The 17,435-nt window shown below is 40.0% G+C and overlaps 1 protein-coding gene across 3 annotated transcripts in view; it reads right to left on the reverse strand.

The window, feature by feature from the left end:
• The window catches only part of LOC115020941 (vang-like protein 1), a 56,010-nt gene that overhangs the window by 23,071 nt on the left and 15,504 nt on the right, over positions 1-17,435 (reverse strand). For all 3 annotated transcript variants that reach the window (XM_029451056.1, XM_029451039.1, XM_029451048.1), the window contains exon 3: positions 11,803-11,929. In XM_029451056.1, coding sequence (XP_029306916.1) covers positions 11,803-11,929 — 127 coding nt within the window. The remainder of the gene's footprint in view (positions 1-11,802; positions 11,930-17,435) is intronic.

Here is a 17,435-nt window from a genome sequence, read left to right on the forward strand (position 1 = left end):
ACCAACATGTGAAACTCTCCGCTCACAACTACATATCCGTCATGAATACACACGCTTCAATTAAACACCTGTCAGGTCTGCTCTTGTTCCACGTCTGCAGTGATTTATTCGACCCAGACAAGGTTTTACAAGCAATTCCTCTGCTCTGGGAGGAGCTGAGGCGTTCCGGTGGAGACTAAGTAACGGAAACATCCGATATGACGTGTTCTCATACACCACTCAACAAGAGAAGAGAAGAGCTGGGACAAAGGGGGGGGTTTTAATAAGAAGAATACAATGATAAGACGGGTTAAAGACAGTTGTAAATGTAAATCTACAGAATATGTAAGAGACGTAACGTTAGGAGAGCAGAGCACAACACAACAACTAGCTAAAAGTGATCAAACCTAAACCGATGCTTTACTGAAGCGTAGCTACTGAAGCGTAGCTACAGCAGCTAACGCCGTCGGCTCGAACTTTACTAAAGATCCCCATTCACAGCAATATTTGACATTTTCGAAAATACACTCAATATACTAAATACAGAATTCTTACCACTCATGTGTCTTTGTCAGCTGTGGGAAATATGAAGGTAGAACCTTGCGACGATTAGCTTAGCATGAAAGCAAGGGGGAAGCAGCTAGCCTGGCCCCGTCCAAAGTTTATAAAAAATGTTTACCAGCACCTATAAATCTCACTAATTACATGCGTCTTGACTTCAACGTGCTAATCAGTAGGCTACACTACTTCCAGTCTTTATGCTAAGCTAAGCGTCTCCTGGCTCTAGCTTCATAATGAGCCTCCAGACCTGAGAGTCGTAGAGATCTTCTCATTGAACTCTCGGTCCCAGTGAATGAAGTAATCAGTAGCACATTATTTTGAAAATAAATTTGAAATAACTTTGACCACTTCAAAAAGGTAAAGACTGGCGATTTGTTCAGCCAACTGCAGAATTAAAGAGCATGAATAAGAACTAGGAAAGCACAGAGATGTTATCGAGCACTAAGGCATCCACAACGGCAACATGTGCAGCCAACTCTCAAGGAAATCACTTTCTGCATCACAGGCAAAGACAGGACATCATTAAAAACAGTTGAGCAGAGCAGTTACAAAAGCACAGCGAGAGCGCTTTGATAAGAGGAGGAATGTGCCTTCAAAGTATTTCTCTGATGAAATGTTGACCAGGCTGGAAACTTAAGTGCTGCAATATGATACAGTAGCTGAGCTTTAAACACATCCAGCGGCACTTGTTCGGATGCATCATATTGCATTACAGGACTCCTGTTGGTATGGGCCCTGGCTCACAAGGCCTTCAGGGTGTTTAATCATAAATGATGACAGTTACAGCTGTTTTTGACAAATATATACCACAATTGATACAATATTCTATTCTGGTTCTCGGATAATTAACTCATTTTGCAGTTAAAATCAGAAAAAAAATAAATATTTTTCACGTACCGATCTGAAGAAATACTTTAGAACTAAAGTAACTAGCATAAACTTTTAAGTGGTTTATCACAAATAAACTCTGGGCAGGTATATATAGCATGTTGTCAGCCAGCATGCATTTACAAAGCTTTCAGTGGAGTATTTCCTGCATTCTTTCTCCACCAGAGTATAAATAACAGCTATTGTCCCTCGCAGTAAATCAAATATCAACTAAAAGCCTGTTTTCTGTTGTTCAGCCATAAGTGGGCTGCAAACAAAGCCCCCTCGTTCAGTGCAGGAACAAGTGCACTCTACTCACTCCAGGGAGGCGAAGCAAGGTGTGCGTGTGTGTGTGTGTGTGTGTGTGTGTGTTTTAGTAAAATATAGCAACATGCATTCCCAAAGAGCTCTTCACGGCCATTTAAAGCCACCTTTGTTCAAACTGTGGACAGCGTGCGAAGCTGCCAAGAACTTGTCAGGACATGGAAGGGAAGCACTTCAAAAAAGTTTGTTTGACTAATACTCAGGATAGAGGAGCGACTGTGAGACAATGGGAGACTGACAGCTGAGCAACACTTGGTAAAGAGGGAACAAGACACATTTAAGTGGCTTACTTGAAGTGTGGGAGCACTTTTTAAGAGCAGGTCTAACTGTTAATTAGAAGTTCATTTTATTTGTGTGAAATATCTCCACTAGGGCAACTAATGGCAAACTAACAGAGCCTTCTCCAACGCTGCTCCCACCCTCTGGAACGCTCTACCTCAAACAATCAGAGACTCCTCCTCACTCACCACATTCAAAACTTCTCTTAAGACTCACCTGTTCAACACTGCCTTCAACCACTGACCGTCTCTTCTGCTTATCCTCCCTTTTTTCTTTTCTTTCTCTCGTTTGTTAGTTTATATATTTATCTTTGCGTCACCGACCCTGTAAAGTGTCTTTGAGTTACAAGAAAAGTGCTATATAAGTCTAATGTATTATTATTATTATTATTCTAATGATTATTTTCATCATCAACTGGTTTCTGAAAGTCCATCAGATCCTAGAGCACAAGGTGACCTCATCATTTAATCAGTTGCTTAAGTGATGCTGACAGCTCTAATCTCCAGTGGCAATTAACATGTGAAATGAATAGCAAACTTATATTTGAATAACATTTAAATAGGAATTAATACATAGGGATAAAACAGTAAATTGTCTGAATGGAAACAAAAGCAGGAAAGAAATTCTGCTGCAGGTAGAAATCATATAATGAGGAGAAGTTAGTATCACAGTGACGAGTGCAGAAGGTGCAGTGTAGAGAAAGTGACAACATTAATGCCAGCTTTATTCTTGTTGTTTGTTCCCCTGATACACAACTATACACAACTGTACACACCTGTACATAACTATACAACTGTATATAACTATGTAACTGTATACTACTATAACTGTATATAACTATGTAACTGTATACTACTATAACTGTATATAACTATATACTACTATAACTGTATATAACTATATAACTGTATATAACTATATAACTGTATACTACTATAACTGTATATAACTATATAACTGTATATAACTATATACTACTATAACTGTATATAACTATATATAACTATATAACTGTATACTACTATAACTGTATATAACTATATACTACTATAACTGTATATAACTATATAACTGTATACTACTATAACTGTATATAACTATATAAGTGTATATAACTATATAACTGTATACTACTATAACTGTATATAACTATATAACTGTATACTACTATAACTGTATACAACTATATAACTGTATATAACTATAACTGTATATAACTATATACTACTATAACTGTATATAACTATATAACTGTATATAACTATATATAACTGTATATAACTATATAACTGTATATAACTGTATATAACTATATACTACTATAACTGTATATAACTATATAACTGTATATAACTGTATATAACTATATATAACTGTATATAACTATATATAACTATATATAACTATATATAACTGTATATAACTGTATACAACTATATATAACTATATAACTGTATATAACTGTATACAACTATATAACTGTATATAACTGTATACAACTATATAACTGTATATAACTATATATAACTGTATATAACTATATATAACTATATACAACTATATAACTGTATATAACTGTATATAACTGTATACAACTATATAACTGTATATAACTAATATATAACTGGATATATAACTGTATATAACTGTATATAACTATATATAACTATATATAACTGTATATAACTATATAACTGTATATAACTGTATATAACTGTATATAACTGTATATAACTATATATAACTGTATATAACTGTATATAACTATATATAACTGTATATAACTGTAATAAACTATATATTAACTGTATATAACTATATATAAACTATATATAACTGTATATAACTGTATATAACTGTATATAGCTTTATATAACTGTATATAGCTGTATATATATAACTGTATATAACTGTATATAACTGTATACAACTGTATATAACTGTATATAACTATATAACTGTATATAACTGTATATAACTGTATATAACTATATATAACTGTATATAACTATATATATAACTATATAACTGTATATAACTGTATATAACTGTATATAACTGTATATAACTGTATATAACTGTATATAACTGTATATAACTGTATATAACTATATATAACTGTATATAACTGTATATAAGTATATAACTGTATATAACTGTATATAACTATATATAACTGTATATAACTATATAACTTATAACTGTATATAACTGTATATAACTAGTATATAACTGTATATAACTGTATATAACTTATATAACTGTATATAACTGTATATAACTGTATATAACTATATAACTGTATATAACTGTATATAACTATATATAACTGTATAACTATATACTGTATAACTGTATATAACTGTATATAACTATATAACTGTATATAACTGTATATAACTATATATAACTGTATATAACTATATAAAACTATATAAACTGTATATAACTGTATATAACTGATATATAACTATATAACTGTATATACTGTATATAACTATATAACTGTATATAACTGTATATAACTATATATAACTGTATATAACTATATATAAACTATATATAACTGTATATAACGTATATAACTATATATAACTATATAACTGTATATAACTGTATATAACTATAGAACTGTATAACTGTATATAACTATATATAACTATATAACTGTATATAACTATATAACTGTATATACTGTATATAACTATATAACTGTATATAACTATATAACTGTATATAACTGTATATAACTATATAACTGTATATAACTGATCCTATTGACTGTTCAAGTCAAATGCAAAAACTCATTGCACAGTCTCTCCAAAACACTGGAATGTTTTCACTACTGCATTCATCCAGGATCAACGTCAAAGACCACAGGAGCTCTTCAACATTTAAAAGCATCCAATTTGTATTAAAACATTTTTAATAAATAGCTTTATTTAAGTGAGGGAAGTTTTCACTTCTAGCTGTTTGATAAATACTAGGGCTGTAATGAATGTCATTGAGCTTTTTGAATATAGCTTCCCATGTCTGTAGGTTTGTCTGAAGTCATCACCATAGAAAAAGAAAAAGAAAAATCTGCACTCTTCACTTCAGCAATTTTGAAAAGCCTCCAAGTGTGGACATGTTTCTACAGTCGTTGGTATGAAAATGATGACGCAAAATCGAATGCAGATACATAATATGATCTTCCTTTTTTAAATGATATCAACTCAGGTAATTTACTATTTAAGTGTTAGAGGCGAAATAGATTGTTTTGTTATTATAGTGGTTATATAAAAGTAATTCATGGTGCTGTTAGATTGCTGCCCGTTCCATTTCATGTGCAGAAAGGGAGCGCAAACTGTTTTTTGACTGCAGTAAAAATGTTGATTTTGAAAAGCTAAACACCAACAAATATGGATTGAGGCAGAATATTTGGTTAGACAACAACATGTTGTGAATTTCAGAAATGATTACATCTATCTTTTTGATTAAATAAATGTCAACTTTTGGACTTTACAACGCTCTGGACTTATTGGAAATGTTTGACTTGCACGAGTCAGAAACAACCTTACGCAGCCACCACTGGAATCTAATTCTACAAATATTAAAATACTAATAATATTCATCTGCAACTGTGCAGAAATAACCACTTTAAACACAATGAATACACATAGAAACAGAAGAAGCTGTGCAGCATTCGAATGTTGATTTAGAATTCAAATGTCATCTATTCGGTAAAGCCCAAACAACGATAACCGTATAAAGCAGAGTTTGCGCCTGAGCAGGCCTGCATCCTGGGTCGCACAACCCATTTCTATACGAGGTGGACATCCAGCAGCAGTGAGCAACTACACATCCCCACTTGTTTATGTAGAACAACAAATCTTCCACGTTACCTGGCTTGGTTTAGTTCCTGTTACAGAGCTGGCCACTGGAGGTGAGTTAGTGTTAGAGTCTTCTTCTATGGTGGTGACAATCACCTCCTTTATCTCCTCTATAGTCTCGCAGATCTCAAGCACCTGCAACACCTCCTCTCCCGCCTCCATCACCGTTGGCGACTGCATCCCGAAATCCTCAAACGCCAAACTTTAGCTCAGTCCAGCTCGCTCAAACATCGTCTGTGTGCTCAGCCACTGCTTTCCTTCCCCCGATCCATCCCAGAGTGTGTGTGTGTGTGTGTGTGTGTGTGTGACCTCCCTGACTCTCTCCTGATCTGGAGCCCAGCCCCTCTTTATCCGTCTTTATATAGAAATCTCTCTCATCATGCTTCAGGAAGTATCGTATGGGACTGTGCGCTCACTTGCCACATAATGTCAGGGGCTTTATGGAGAAAGGCAGAGAGCACGGAGGGCGGCAGAGAGGAAGAAGAGTGCTGAGATGATCACATGGGATGTCCTGACAGCAGGAGGGATTGATGGAGAAGGAGAGGAGGGGGGGGGGAGGAGAGGAGGAACACAGTAAATAAACACCCAGAGAGGAGAGTAAACAACACCAATTAGGTGCCATCGCTGTACTCCAAAAGATGTGTTTCTCCCATCCTCCCCCTGCTCCTTCCCTTTTATCCGTCTTTCCCTCCAGGCACCCTCTCTCATTCTCCTCCTCATTCTCTGCTCGCCTCTTGCCTCAGCGCCACTCTCCGTCAATTGCTTCTGACCCAGTGAGCACTGTGGTGTCATGGTGCCGAATGTGTGTTAATGTATGTGTGTGTGTGTAAGGAAGGTAAGACAAAACCTGTTCATCCAACCGACTGATCAACAGTACAACACAACAATCTGAGTGTGTCCTAAAAGGAACATCTGATGGATGTTCCTCTTTGCATTGTTTTTCAAAAACTACAAAAAACACATGAATGAGGCACACACACACACTGGCTGACATGTTCCTTCATTACCATCAACACACACTATAGTTTATTTTAACTCAATCCCACACACACCAACCTGCTGCTATTAATACTCAATAGAGCACCAAATGTGGATTTGCCGTGCCATTTCGCAACAACAACAAGTGATCTTATTAAATCACGAGGTCATAGAGGATATCACTGTATCGCAGCTTTATATAATAAAGAACTGCCCTAAAATACTAAAGTGAAACCAGAAACCAGGGAATAATTCTTTGATTTTGATTGACCTTACCTCAAGTTAATCTCTGAGTGCTATCAAACTTTTCTAATGGCTGCCCAGATGGCCCAGGGGTTAAGGCAAGAACATCCTCTGTTCAAGTCAGTTTGTTGTATGACATTCCCCATCTCTCTCCTCTTGAATCATGTCAACCGTGGAAAGAGTTAAGAATATCTTCCTTTGCCCACCCACAGAGCTTTCAGCCTGGCCGTGGCACGCAGTTTACAACAGACACATAACACACACACACGAATCACCGGGATAACCATGAAGCTCTCACAGGAGACCGAGCAAGAAAGCACTCACCACAGGGAAGCGATGCCAAACATGAACGCATGAACTCAACCTCTTCCAAAAGCCCGACATGAACATGGAATTGAGGGGCGGCGGAGCTACCACGCAATGATATGAGTGGTTCTGCTGTTACTGTACCGAGGTCCGGCTCGAGTAAGCCGGCAGCTGAGATCACAAAGCAGCGGAGTTTAATTGGGTTAAATTAATTGAGCTGCAGGGAGGACGAGGAAGGTGAAACAATGGGAGGTGTAGGGGTGCGAGTTAGGAGAGTCGAGGGAGGATGGGGAAAAAGAGAAAAGGTGCAACTTCCAAAAAGTTGTTAGTTCAAAAAATTGTCTTTCGCCATTTCCTTACCGGGCAACAGACGAACGCATGGGAAAAACCTTTCCTTCTCTAAACTGCTCATGAACATCCAAAAATAAACCCAGCTCTACTTTCTCTCTCCACTTGTTGGGATAGGAAGGCGCTAATTCTCAAAGAATGCTTTATGGTTTAAACATATCACATTCCTCCTGTTTGACGCCTCATACAATGCCACTCCACATCACACTCCTAAGCTGCAAAGCTGCCATGCTACATTGACCTGAGCTACTCCAATCCACCTCTCACTATCCACTCCAATATCCAGTTTCGTACAACGATAACGGCAAGATAAATTCACCTAATGACTCGCATCATTTCATGTCAGTTCACCTATAGAAGTTCCATACCTCAGTCCAGGCTATACTCCCCTCCATTGTCCTTTACAAACAACCAGCCGCCACAGGCATCTACTGATCGCACTCGTTCACCCCTCAAGATTTTACACCTTAAAATCTTGGAAGAGTTTTTCCTCACATTCAAACATTAGCATACAGCCTGGAGCTTTGGCCTGCATCCTGAAATTGGAGCAACCTGCTGGAAGAGTTCTGTTCAAACATATCAAGCGAACTTAGAACTGTATGATCAACCTAAACCAGTGTTGAAATCACATTTCTAATACAAAACATAAAATTGGTCTTCATGAGGCGCAAAAATGACCAAAACCCACTTTAAAAAAAAGTATGTTTTATAAGGAACCTTTTGGGATACACTTATTTGTGTTCTCGCCGAGAGTTAGAGGAGAAGATTGATACTCTCATGTGTGTATACACAATATAAAACTAACCCTAACCCTGATATCACATTAGTTTATTCTGCACAAACCTAATGTGGAAAAAACAAAGAAACTTTCTGGAATCTACGCTGGTTGCTTGGCAATTGGTCAAAGCCAAGAAATAGTCCAGCCCATAACCCCCCTGTAAAATTAAGACTTTTTTTGAATACACATTAAACAAACAGGGTATACAATCTTTAGATGTGCTGGTAGGTGGACTTTTGTTTTCCCTGCTTCCAGTCTTCATGCTAAGCTAACCGGCTGCTGGCTCCTGCTTCATATGTGTCATACAGACATGAGGCACTAAAGAGAATAAATGCTATTTCCCTAAATGTCAAACTCCTCCTATTAATGTGGCTCACAGCGTCTTTGATACGTCTTCTGCATCTTGTGAAAGCTTGTTGCCAAGTGAAATAATTTACACATACAAACACCATCTCTCGACAGCAGGCTCTAAACAATTCTCTGGCTGGTTTGGTGTTAATCTCAAATCTCCAGTCATGTTTTCCGACACATTTTCCATGTAGAGCAACCCCTCGTCTCCTATCATTTCTTTTGGTGAGGCATCACAGAGGCATCACAGCCATGAGAAACTTTGTGTGCTGGATTGTGAGGACATCCGTGCCCGGAGCGATGTGCCGCTGTCAGCCAAGACTCTGATTAAGTCCCAGCAGTGGAGTAATGAGCGCTGCACAGTGAGACTCCGAGACGAGACTGACGCACACAGACGCAAAATGTTCACATACGGGAGCATATGTGAGGCCAGAGCGAACACGCACACGCAGACACACAGGGATTTGTGCTAAGCCTCTCTCTCTCAGTAGAATTGGTGGCCCTGATTACTCAAACTAAAGCCAAACACTCCCCGCCCTGTCAGCAGCACCACTGCAGGCCACGGCATGAATAAGACATGAAGAGCAAAATACTAAGGAGGGCTGTGCTCTGTGGCAAATCCTGTCATGTGTTAAAATTAGACACAAAAAAAAAAACAGTCACACATACTGTACATGGGCAATGCTAACGAGTTTTGCCACTAGGGAAAGTGAGCACCAAGTAGGTCAGGAAAAGATGGTGAACGTTGGAGCGTCTGGGTGTTTGTGTTTGTCATCTTTCCCCTTCAGCGGGTTAAGCCCAACACTTGATGAAGTTGTTTAAAGAGCGGGTCACTCTTGGGTTAGCAATGGCTGTGTGTTCAAATCTCTTCTTTCATTAAATGCATTTAACTCTCGCCAGCAGCAAGTGTTGAAAGTGCTGCTGTCAAAGCATGCTGGAAGAAGAACTGCACACACGTAAAGGCTTTTACATGACAGACAGTTGTCCAACTGCTCAACAAAATGCCATGAAACTGTCCTTTTATTCATCTGACAGCATCTGGACGGTTAAACTACTCCCTGACTCGTCTGTGCGAGTTCCCACGAGTCAGAAGTGTTTTAAATAGTGAAAATGCATTTGTTTGTAAAGTAGTGCGCATACAACAGGAGACGTGAGATTTGGATTATACTGCACGAGTTGTGTTAGAGTTTGTCTTCATAAAGTTTTGCCGTTATTAAACACGGCCCACATTTACTTCAATTCCTCGAGACTTTCTCCGTCATTTTATCCTTCGTTTAGAGAGGAGGCATTTGAGAAAAACAAAGATTCAAGGTAACACAATGTGAGTAATTGATATAGAAATGGTCATTTTGGGGGTGAAGTATTCCTTTAGTGTAACGAGCTGCTGTGGATAAACAAGGGAACAAGACATCAGTGGTGAGGCTGTAAACTGTGCCGACAAACGCGGGAAATACCGCAAACTAGGTTTACCACCTGTAGCATCACCATCCCATAAGCACTTACAAGCGATTACAGTCTCAAACACCAGCAATTAGACCCATCCCCTGGGAGGGAGGGACTCGGAGAAACACCCCTGGAGCTAACCATGGAATTACTAAATGCCATTTCCAGCATTAACATTTGACACATGCAAGAAATATTACCAATACACGCTGATGAATGTAACCGAAGTTACAAGCTCCCTGGCTGTAAACAGTTCAGGATTTATACACACAAGACAGAACAAATGTTTATACAACTAAAGCTGATGATATGGTGACTTAATTAATATCCTTATTCATATTGGAAGACTGATATAAAGAAATACTGTGTATCATGAGTAAATGTTTTTGACAGGCCTAAACACTTTAGGCGATTAGTTTATATTTGGGAAGAAACTATTAATACTTCTCTATCTCTCAAAAATAAAAATAGATAGTGTTTTGGCTCAACAATACCACAAGGTAACAAATTGGCTATAACTCATCTGTATCACTTGTAACCCTCAAGTGCTACCAGGAATTTCACGTCTCAACATGCCAACTTGCAGCCAACCTGCTCAGCGAACACGGCGCTATCTGATCGACCGGTCTTTTGTTTGTTTTGGCTTTAATCTGACTCAAGAACCACAATCACCCCGTCATCTGCTTTATGAAATGAAAATGAGTCAGCAAACAACACAGCCTGATGGTGCAGACTATACTTGACATGTTCGGCAAATATTGGAGATATTATTGAACGTATACTAAAAGGAAAAAATTATTTCATGAACATTATCCTACCTTGTATTTCTCAGTTATCAAATAATCCATCACATAATCCCTTTTCTGAGTTTGCAACCACTGACATCAGTCAGCATGGTCTCTGAGGGTAGAGATAGAATTTTGACTGACAGTCAAAAACAGCTTAGCTGCTGTTTTTGCGTGGTCTGGTCCATTTCGGCGGGGGCCACTGAAACAATCTGCCCACCTTGCACTGGGCCGTATGGTGGCCTGACCCACTCTCTGCAGGAAAATACACAGTTTGCTTCTGAGCAAAAGGACAAAGCTAAATTGTGATGACGACAGAAGCAACCTGCTGCATCCGTATCCTGCTGCAGATATTTATCTGGGATAGATTTCCTGAAAGTGACAGCCCAGACCTCGCCAAAAGTGGACTGGCCCTTCTGGCTTTTGCCCTCCAATAGCAGATGGCCTGTCCCAGCCCAGGCTGATAAACACAATTATCATTCCAACTCATTTGGACTCAGGGGTGATAAATCTCCTGTACTCTAAATCCCTTATAAATCGCTAGCAGAGACTTCCTATCTTGTAGAAGAGGCATCCATAAATCAACTTGTGAAAACTTTGTTCAGTAAGGGCGATGTAAAAGTAAATGAAGAGAAAGTGAATGCAGGATTGCATTGAAGTGATGGTGCAGTGGTGCTGTGTTCAGCCCTACCTGGACCTGCTCACCCCGAACAGCCGAGTCGCCCAGCAGCGGCTCTGCGGGCGGTGTGTTAATCGTTACAGACTTTTCTGAGCGGCTGTCTTTATTGCGGGACTTGTGGCGGTCCCGGCTTCGCTCCCTGTAAAACAAAGAAAAAAGCAGAAATCAAGGTTAGTGTAGTAGGATTTAAGAACTACAGAACTTGGAATCAGAAGAAGTCTTAGAGGGGCACACAGACACATTTTATACATTAGGTTAAATTTACCCATCACAAAGTTCAAAGTGCATCTTCAAATGTCTTGTTTTTTCTGATCACAAGTCCAAAAGTTATTTAGTTTACCATTGAAAAACACTAAAACAATTGTATTACTTAAGAAATAATGATTTTTTTTATTATTTTTTTTATATAAATCGATTACTAATCGTTTCAGCTCTGGAGAAAACGTTTTCAGTGGTCTTCCAAAGTTAAAAAGTGTCCTCCGGTCATCAGAGCTATTAAGGATCTTATCAAAGGCGCCATCAGGTTGCATTATGGGAAATGTTTGATCCAATGTTTTAAGCACTTGACCCAGACTAGGTACTATAAGTGAGTATAACTCGGCCTCTGCTGCTTTCATTTTGACTGAACTCTTTTAAATCTGTATACTGTGAGTGAGTAATCCTTATAGAACTAAATATTAGCGATGGCCTGATAGTTGACAAAACGTTTTCATGTCCGATACCAATCCGATGTCATCTTTCCCCCTCTCTTAAACAACTAAGCTGTTACTAATGCATTTGTATGGATGCACTTTGCTTAATCTAGCCATCAAAAAACATCCAGCTCAAACTGTGAAGCAGAAGAAGAAATACAAAACATGACCAAGTTATGCAATACTGCTGCTTCCTTATTTAAAATACTTTTAGCAGCATATTTGATTAGCACAATTCATCCATCCATCCATCCATCGTCTACCGCTTATCTGGGATCGGGTCGCGGGGGCAACAGCTCCAGTAAGGAACCCCAATCTTCCCTTCTCCGGGCCACATCCTCCAGCTCCGACTGGGGGATCCTGAGGCGTTCCCAGGCCAGTGAGGAGATATAATCTCTCCACCGAGTCCTGGGTCTTCCCCGGGGTCTCCTCCCAGCTGGACGTGCCTGGAACACCTCCCTAGGGAGGCGCCCAGGTGGCATCCTTACTAGATGCCCGAACCACCTCAACTGGCTCCTTTCAACGTAAAGGAGCAGCGGCTCTACTCCGAGTCTCTCACGGATGGCTGAGCTTCTCACCCTATTTCTAAGGGAGATGCCAGCCACCCGTCTGAGAAAACCCATTTCGGCCGCTTGTACCCGTGATCTCGTTCTTTCGGTCATGACCCAGCCTTCATGACCATAGGTGAGGGTAGGAACGAAGATCGACCGGTATATTGAGAGCTTTGCCTTCTGGCTCAGCTCTCTTTTCGTCACAACGGTGCGGTAAAGTGACTGTAATACCGCCCCTGCTGCTCCGATTCTCCGGCCAATCTCTCGCTCCATTGTCCCCTCACTCGCGAACAAGACCCCGAGGTACTTGAACTCCTTCACTTGGGGTAATGGCTCATTCCCTACCCGGAGTAGGCAATCCACCGGTTTCCTGCTGAGAGCCATGGCCTCAGATTTGGAGGTGCTGATCCTCATCCCAACCGCTGCACACTCGGCTGCGAACCGATCCAGTGACTGTTGAAGGTCACAGACCGATGATGCCATAAGGACCACATCATCTGCAAAGAGCAGCGATGAGATCCTCAGGTCACCGAACTGCAACCCCTCTCCTCCACGACTACGCCTCGATATCCTATCCATGAAAATCACGAACAGGATTGGTGATAAAGCGCAGCCCTGGCGGAGGCCAACATTCACGGGAAACGAGTCCGACTTACTGCCGAGTATCCGGACTACAACTCTCGCTTTGGGCGTACAGGGATTGGATGGCCCTCAAAAGTGACCCCCTCACCCCATACTCCCGCAGCACCTCCCACAGTATCACCCGGGGGACCCGGTCATACGCCTTCTCCAGATCCACAAAACACATGTAGACCTGGATGGGCGTACTCCCAGGCCCCCTCCAGGATCCTTGCAAGAGTAAAGAGTTGGTCTGTTGTTCCACGACCAGGACGGAATCCGCATTGTTCCTCTTCAATCAGAGGTTCGACTACTACAATTCAAACAATTAGAATTCAATTTAAAGTGCAACTTTAAATAGGATAATAGTTTTTTAGCGATATCCGATTCAGTGAGTTTGGCCAGTATCATCCCGATACCGATGCTATCGGATCGATGCCTCCTTACATAATAGGATTGTATTTGTGTCTTTCTTCAGTCTTTGCACCTTCCAAAACAAACCCAGTGTGAGCCTTAATGACCCTGACCTTTGACTGGCTTCTACATTTGTCCTATATTACAGCAGAAGAGCTTAACAGACAAACAAGTCTCAGAGATAAGCATGCTGAAAGAGACACACACAGTTACATACATGAGCATACTGCAAAGAAAGCAGGGACAATGTGAAAGCTGCTGTTGGAGTCAGATAAGACCAGAGCAGCTCGCTGTGTGAAGGTGGAGAAATTAAACTGCACTTTGTTTCAGTCTCCATCTAATTTCCGATGACTGAAGCCCATGTGAACTCTGCCCCACTAACCCCCCCCTCCCCATCACTCTTACTACAAGGCCCTCTGTCCCCAACATATGAGCTCCATTAGCCACACTGACCCCCTGCACTTACAATCCCTAATCCTGCATACAGTGTGAATCAGGTCTCCACATCCTCCGCCCAGCATCACCATCACCACATGGCAAGGTGCCCACTCTGCAGCTCCATTACTATAGAAAAGCTCAACAGCCTCTCAGTTAATCCCTCCTCTGTCTCCCTCCCCCTCCGGCTGCAAACATTATGGACATAGTACATACAGTATTTTAAAGCACACACACACACACACACACACACACACACACACACACACACACACACACACACACACACACACACACACACACACACACACACACACACACACACACACACACACACACACACACACACACACACAAAAAAGAGAAGGTTTGAGGTCTAATTTGAATGTGTATGACAGCAGCTGTATTTCCCAGGTGTTGTGTTTGGAGGCTGCTGGAGGGAGAGACAGAGAGTCCAGGCTGTCAGATCTCATATAGATATCACATGCTGAAGATGCTGTAAGGAGATAACTGGACAAACATATTGGACATTAGGTGAATGAAAGAGACCTCAGGTCTTTTTCAGCTGCACGTCGGAAGAAGACAAAGGACTTTTCGAGATGCGGCTGTTCCTGCCGTCTCTACGCTTGTTGTTTCATAGTGATCACTTCTTTTGCTTGAGCGACATTAGAACAGAAGTGTAACAAATCTCATTTCCACAACATTGTCACCATTGAGAGAAACTCAAACAAAGGATGTTGCTACATTTCTGTTTTGACTATTTCTGTTCATTTAAACAGCAAACACAGAACCATTTTAGCATCACATTGGTATTTCTACAAAAGTAGGGATCCACGAAATTGGATTTTTGGCAATATCCAATATTTTTCCAATTTATTTTAGCCGATTGCCGATGCCTATACCGACATACACACATTTATTTTCTTTCCTGTAGTAGAATTATATTATTATGCTTACTGTTACTGTGACGACTGGCAGATGTAGACCTAACATACAATGATTTACCAAACGTACACATAATAAGAAAACTACTTCAACTTAGGTTACATGTAACACATGCCATATTTATTTTTATGTAACCAATCGGCCTGTCACATCAGAGGGAATGTTTATTTCTATACAAAGCCAATGTTTCATTTTAAAGCCTTTCATCATTGTGCGTTCTTAAATGTAATTCCAATATTCACTCATGTCAGCTCTGGTCTGGTCTCCACCTGAGGGAAATATCAGGCTCTTTAGCCAGCTTCACCAGCTGGATGCTAACTTTCTGTCTGCTGGTGCTGTATTGTAGGGTTCACATATGTATTCATCAGGTGCCTACTGCGGCTGTAAAGGATGCTGATGAGAGCTGAGAGACTCAACCAAAACAATAACGCTGCGGTCCCATAAACCAAAACAATGAGTTGAAAGATGCTAAAATGCTCCGTGGAGCTGAATGAGACAGATAATCAGTTTTCTGTGGATTCGTCAAGCCAAGCAACACTTTTCACATTATACATTTGATCCATTGTTATTATAAAAGTATTGATTAGATCAGCTTTAATCTTTTCAAAGTCACAAAAGAGAAAGTTTGGATAATGAAAGTCTGACACAGCAGAATGAGATCTGGTGCCCATTAACAATATCCTTATACTGGACTGTAAATGACGAGCTCAAGTGAACCTTCAACGCTACTTTCTCAAACAATAACACTCATAACCATAATGTGCAGGATACCCTGCCTGCGGGGGTCGCGGAGGAATCAGTTTGATTGACAGCAGTGGAGTTGTTACAGTCGCACAGAGTTGCATTGGTTGGATAGAAGTGTTTTGATTAAAGGGTGTTAACCAGGCTGCTTTCCGCCTCTATTCCTGTACTTCCTTTTGAATGTGGAAACGATTTCCTACAATCACAAGAGAAACTAATGCTTCAAAGCTGCACACAGTACGAGAGAGCTCATTTTCAAAAGCCTGCAGCAACTCCTCTCACTGACAGAGTGACTGACATATTCTTGTCTAATAAATCCAGGAGATTAGGGTCATGTAAGCCTTTAAATATATTACAGCCATCATTATTACCTTAAATGTTATTATGGCTATCATCATCAGTGTAGAAATGGTTTCTCCAGCGGGAGTGATCATCAGTCAAAGGCTGTCGCTGATTGTGGTTATTCATTTGGGAGGAGAGGGGAGGAGCAGCCGCGCTCATAAAGCAGCGCTCCTACTACAAAGTTATCGGCAGAATAATAAGCAGCTCTGGGGGAAAGAAAAGGTAATAGCTACAGTAAGTAAAGAGAAGAGTGTCGCAGAAGGTTGTGTTAAAAGGGGAAATTCACTCTTTTACTTAAAAAAACAGATATTTGGGATTAAAGTTGCATTTCAGGGTCTTTCAATTGTTTGGTGGGTTTATCCTATTCCTGTGAATAACTAAACTAATGTAACAAAAGGAGGTCATGTTAAGATACTTCAGCAACAATGTTCTTACTGTGATCAGAGAACAGTGCTGCACTTCCTACCTCAGTGCAGCCAGTGTTTACATCAGAGGGTCAATTGACATATATTATAGGAATTACATTAAAGTATTTTTTTCTTCTTCTGTTTTTCTTGTGAATTGCTGATACCTTTACCTCTTTAGGCCACTTCTCTTAATATGCTTTCAATTAAAATATCTCAGAGGGAAAAATCTGCCCCTTTCCCACTGGACATAAAGCCACTAACACCCACTGACCTCCGGCTTTTGTCTTGAGTGGGAAAAGTTACAATCTCCATTTATTCCCGGGACAAATGACTCTGCAGTAGTCACAGGTATGTATCGGCTCCAGCTCTGATTGGAAGTAATGGAAACATGACACCCAGGTGGACACTCCCCTTTTCCATCGAAGTGACTATGTAATAAATAAAATCAACAGGGATTTGGACAATTATTATAATTTATTAACGTACAAAACATACAATTA

The sequence above is a fragment of the Cottoperca gobio genome, chromosome 2, assembly GCF_900634415.1.
Source record: "Cottoperca gobio chromosome 2, fCotGob3.1, whole genome shotgun sequence".
Lineage (NCBI taxonomy): Eukaryota > Metazoa > Chordata > Actinopteri > Perciformes > Bovichtidae > Cottoperca > Cottoperca gobio.